Raw genomic sequence first — 5,182 nt, 5'->3', positions numbered from 1 at the left:
TATTCTTCTTCAAGCAGAAGCGTTCCTTCCGCCCATGGCTACAGGGGTGGCGGTTGACCACGGGGCCTTAAGCCGAGACCATTCAAGGTCAGTGACCTGCCGCGAGCCGCGAGCCAAGGCCGAGCTCCCTCCTTCCTTGGGAATGGTTAGATGTCTCCTGTAGAGCTGGTGAAGTGGAAGGCGTGTTAGTCGCACGGCAGACCATTTGTAGTGCCCGTGCCAGGCTTCCTCCTTGTCTGGCCGAATGACTCGGTCATCTTCTTACCACTCACGCGTAACCCCACCCGCGCCCTCAGGTAGCGTGGGATTTGAGTGGTGTAAGGCTCCCATGCCTTCTGTCTATGCCCTTAAGGAAAAAGCTCTACCGCTTTCAAAAGAAGTTTGCCTCTCCGGTCTGGACGTGGTGCGCAGTCGTGCCGACAAAAACCTGCTCACTCACACGTACAGGAGAGGCCTGGCAGAGGTGCCGAAATAGCTCAGTTGGGAGAGCGTTAGACTGAAGATCTAAAGGTCCCTGGTTCGATCCCGGGTTTCGGCAGCTGGAGCACAGTTCCGCAACTTATGCCTCAGATTTCAAAACAAAACGTGGAAATAGTGCAGGATAAAGGTCTGAAAGGTAAAAGGTCTAAAAGCCCCCTGGTCCGAGACGAGAGCCGAAAAACTCGGATGCTACAGAACTCTTAGGTTCTTGTTGAACGCTTAGCCTGCACCCTTCAGTTTACGTGACCGCATGCCTCAATACCTGCCTACAAATCATTGAAAGGTAGCCTCCTAGCCCGCACGCCATTAGAAAACCCCTGCTTTTGACAAGGCTCCTTGGAAGCGCTGCCACCTGACGAGGTGGCCGAGAGGTTAAGGCGATGGACTGCTAATCCATTGTGCTCTGCACGCGTGGGTTCGAGTCCCACCCTCGTCGTGCGTGTGTTTCCCCTTTACCGCTATGCGCCACACAGCAGCAACTGAATGCTCCCCCAGACAGTCGTGCAGCATGAAAACAACAGTGATCCGACTACTTTGAAAATCGTGCAGTGTGAACTCGGCATAAGTGTTTCACAACCTTGGGCTGCATTCCCATGCTGGTTGGACACACATGCTGTAACATATATGCACACACATATGAGCAAGCCGCCTCAACAGGAGGTGGAGGATATGGACCGCCAATCCACGTTTCAAAATTAAGCTCTACCCCACCCCACAACTTCAGGCCCAGTATAGAACACACACACACGTATACATAAAATGTTTTTTCCCCATGTTATGAGACTAATTTAATGTAATGCTTTCTTTCCGCTTCCAGGAATCAAAAACGAAAACAAACTGGAAAAATAAAGAAAACTGAAGAGCTGACTAAGAAGCAACATGAAAAGAAAAAAAGACAGTGGTCAGTTATTTTTTAGTGCCATGGTAAAATGCTTCATGTTTTTTAGGTAAACGTTGAAATGTTGTCCTGTTTATTCCTGTTTTAATGTTTTTCTTATACAAGGTATAAGAAAAAGTATACAAGGCTCAGTATAAATCTCAGACTAGTATACTTATTATCATTACCCAAATAATTAACCTCATTACTGAAACCTATATATCATTACTGAAACTCATGATTATTAGATGTTAATTTAATTAATAGAGATATAGTACTTTGATTTTAAATGCATGTGCAGAATCTTAAAATGATGTTCTCTCAGGTTTGTCACGTCATTCTGAAAAAATGTCAGGTGTCTTCAAAATATAAAGGAAAAAATGTTTGTAAATTGTGGACGGTGTTGCGGTAATGAGAGAAATCAGTCAAAATTTAAAAAACTGTTAAATTAAAAATAAATATTATTTCAGAACTTGAAGTAACTGTGCATGACTATTAATAATCCATTTTTAAAACTGTGAAAATGTATTTGCTTTTCTATCAGTGTTAATGTTTTCACAGTGTTGCAGTAATGAGATTTTTTAGGACTTTTGGAAATTATGTTCAAAAAGGTGTTAAATGGTAAGTAAAAGTTTTTAAATTAATGTTCACAAACACTCCAGACTTTGTTGCTAATGTCTAAAAAAAAAAAGTTAATTTAAGCATTTTTAAAATTTTCATGTTTGAAATTTTTAAAACCAAGATTTCGTGAGAATCACCCAGATATGTGTGTAAATGTTTGTAGAGGAAGTGCTGGAGTATGCTGTAAAAACATCGATTTTAAAGTACTATCCGCTGTCGTCTGCACTCTGCATGCTAATCTTTGTTTTAAAATTGTTCTTCTGATGTCTGAAGGTCCAGAGAGTGCTGAGGGTAAACCCATGGGCTTGGAATCGAAGTACAAGTGGGTTTTTAGAACAGAATGCACTCTTTATATGAGGTGTCTGCTAAGACCTATATTTTGTAAAGGTGTATGATGTATTCTGTGTGTGTGTGTGTGTGTATGATGTATTCTGTGTGTGTGTGTGTGTGTATGATGTATTCTGTGTGTGTGTGTGTGTGTGTGTATGATGTATTCTGTGTGTGTGTGTGCTTGATGTATTCTGTGTGTGTGTGTGTGTGTATGATGTATTCTGTGTGTGTGTGTGTGTGCTTGATGTATTCTGTGTGTGTGTGTTTTAGGCACCTGTTGGAGCTGTTAAGGAGGACAGCGGTTCACGGTGAGAGTAACTCTTTGCATATCATCGGTCCATGTGGATCTGTTAAAACCATGGTACGAAGATGTCTGTGTGCTACTTCTGTTAGGTTAGGATACACACATGTACTTTACACTAAGCTGTTGTGTGTGTGTGTGTGTGTGTGTGTGTGTGTGTGTGTGTGTGTGTGTGTGTAGCTGCTACGTTGTGCTCTGAGAGAGCTGCTGGACTTGCAGGAGGTGAAGATGAATGTCCTGCAGGTTCACCTGAGCAGTGAGTGTTGTGTAAAAGAGCGTGTGTTTAAAAGAGGCTGCTGGTTTAAGTCACGGCTCCGTTCATGGCCGCGTGTCTCGTGCAGGTCTGCTGCAGATGGACGACCGGATCGCTCTGAGAGAGATCACACGCCAGCTTCAACTGGAGAACGTCGTAGGAGACAAAGTGTTGGTGAGTGTGTTCCAGTATTCCTGGAATTCTCGAGTCGTGTATACAGCTGGGACGTTACAGGAGCGGCAACATCACATGATTCAAAAGAAGTGAATGTGAGAGAAACTTGGGAGTGATATTACTGTAACTGATAACCCAGTCTGTCTGTCTGTGTACCTGTCTGTCTGTCTGTCTGTCTACCTACCTACCTACCTGTCTTTCTTCCTGTCTGTCTTCCTGCCTGCCTACCTGTTTGTCTGTCTGTCTTCCTGTCTGCCTGTCTGTGCACCTGCCTGTCTGTCTTCCTGTCTGTCTGCCTGCCTGCCTGTCTTCCTGTCTGTCTGCCTGTCTGTGCACCTGTTTGTCTGTCTGCCTGCCTGCCTACCTACCTGTTTGTCTGTCTTCTTGCCTGCCTGCCTGTCTGTGCACCTGTCTGTCTGTCTGTCTGCCTGCCTACCTGTTTGTCTGTCTGGCTGTCTTCCTTTCTGTCTGTCTTCCTGCCTGCCTACCTGTTTGTCTGTCTGTCTTCCTGTCTGCCTGTCTGTCTGCCCACCTGTCTGTCTATCTTCCCGCCTGTCTGCCTTCTTGCCTGCCTGTCTTCCTGTATGCCTACCTGTCTGTCTGTCTTCCTTCCTGCCTGCCTGTCAGCCTACCTGTCTGTCTGTCTGTCTGACTACCTGGCTGTCTGTCTGCCTACCTATCTGTCTGTTTCTCTGTTTGTCTGCCTGCCTACCTCTCTGCCTACCTGCCTGCCTATCTGACTGCCCGTCTATCTGCCTGTCTACCTGTCTGTCTTCCTCCCTGTCTGTCTGTCTGCAGGTGATAAAAGCAGCAGTCAGCCAGTGTTCTTCATCCTGGAAGAGTTTGATCTGTTTGCTCATCATAAGAACCAGACGCTGCTGTACAACCTGCTGGATGTTTCTCAGTCTGCTCAGGCTCCTGTAGCTGTGGTGGGACTCACCTGCAGACTAGTATGTACACACACACACACACACACACACACACACACTTAATATACCTGTCACCAAAAAACGCCGCATGTTTATAAAATCTCTGTATTTTTTTCCTGTTTGTTTATTCCAGGACGTTCTTGAGCTCTTGGAAAAGTGTGTGAAGTCTCGTTTTTCCCACAGACAGATTCACCTGTTGAGTTCTCTGACTTTCCGTCAGTATCGAGACGCCTTTCGGTCCGAGCTCACGCTGCAGGATGACTTCCCCGACAGCAAGTTCTTTCAGGAGTGGAACCTCTGCGTCTCGGTACGACACACCGCATCACGAACCTGAACTGAAGTGTTACACTGCTCACATGTGAACATACACACTGCTGGAGGAAGCTCACGTGTTTTCCTCGATTGTACATAGCACGTGTTCTCTCTCCTCGTCTTCCTCACCACTGATGATGATGATGATGATGATGAGGGAGTAATTATAATGATCCAATTCTAACCATGACAACCATGATTTGACCAAGCATGACCAATTAGAGTAAAATAAAAATATCTAATGGCTTAATATATATATATATATATATATATATACACTATATTGCCAAAAGTATTCGCTCACCTGCCTTGACTCGCATATGAACTTAAGTGACATCCCATTCCTAATCCATAGGGTTCAATATGACGTCGGTCCACCCTTTGCAGCTATAACAGCTTCAACTCTTCTGGGAAGGCTGTCCACAAGGTTTAGGAGTGTGTTTATGGGAAGTTTTGACCATTCTTCCAGAAGCGCATTTGTGAGGTCACACACTGATGTTGGACGAGAAGGCCTGGCTCTCAGTCTCCGCTCTAATTCATCCCAAAGGTGTTCTATCGGGTTGAGGTCAGGACTCTGTGCAGGCCAGTCAAGTTCCTCCACACCAGACTCTGTCATCCATGTCTTTATGGACCTTGCTTTGGTCACTGGTGCACAGTCATGTTGGAAGAGGAAGGGGCCAGCTCCAAACTGTTCCCACAAAGTTGGGAGCATGGAATTGTCCAAAATGTCTTGGTATGCTGAAGCATTCAGAGTTCCTTTCACTGGAACTAAGGGGCCAAGCCCAGCTCCTGAAAAACAACCCCACACCATAATCCCCCCTCCACCAAACTTTACACTTGGCACAATGCAGTCAGACAAGTACCGTTCTCCTGGCAACCGCCAAACCCAGACTCGTCCATCAGAT

The 5,182-nt window shown here is 45.4% G+C and overlaps 1 protein-coding gene and 2 non-coding genes across 3 annotated transcripts; all 3 read left to right on the top strand.

The window, feature by feature from the left end:
- Positions 1-465: 465 nt before the first annotated feature.
- trnaf-gaa (transfer RNA phenylalanine (anticodon GAA)) lies at positions 466-538 on the top strand. The gene has a single exon. It is a non-coding gene; the product is annotated as a tRNA-Phe (tRNA).
- A 296-nt stretch (positions 539-834) lies between these two features.
- Positions 835-916, top strand: trnas-gcu (transfer RNA serine (anticodon GCU)). The gene has a single exon. It is a non-coding gene; the product is annotated as a tRNA-Ser (tRNA).
- Positions 917-1,303: 387 nt separating this feature from the next.
- On the top strand, positions 1,304-4,299 carry LOC131350319 (origin recognition complex subunit 4-like). Its single transcript, XM_058385450.1, has 6 exons — positions 1,304-2,300; positions 2,579-2,669; positions 2,790-2,865; positions 2,951-3,054; positions 3,804-3,986; positions 4,099-4,299. Exons 1-6 carry the CDS (start codon positions 2,122-2,124, stop codon positions 4,297-4,299), a joined length of 834 nt encoding a protein of 277 aa, XP_058241433.1. The 5' UTR covers positions 1,304-2,121.
- Positions 4,300-5,182: the final 883 nt, after the last annotated feature.

This window comes from Hemibagrus wyckioides, unplaced genomic scaffold, assembly GCF_019097595.1.
Source record: "Hemibagrus wyckioides isolate EC202008001 unplaced genomic scaffold, SWU_Hwy_1.0 Contig32, whole genome shotgun sequence".
In the NCBI taxonomy this organism is placed as follows: Eukaryota; Metazoa; Chordata; class Actinopteri; order Siluriformes; family Bagridae; genus Hemibagrus; species Hemibagrus wyckioides.
Note: the sequence above shows the minus strand (reverse complement) of the source record. Positions and strands in the feature narration are given on the sequence as shown.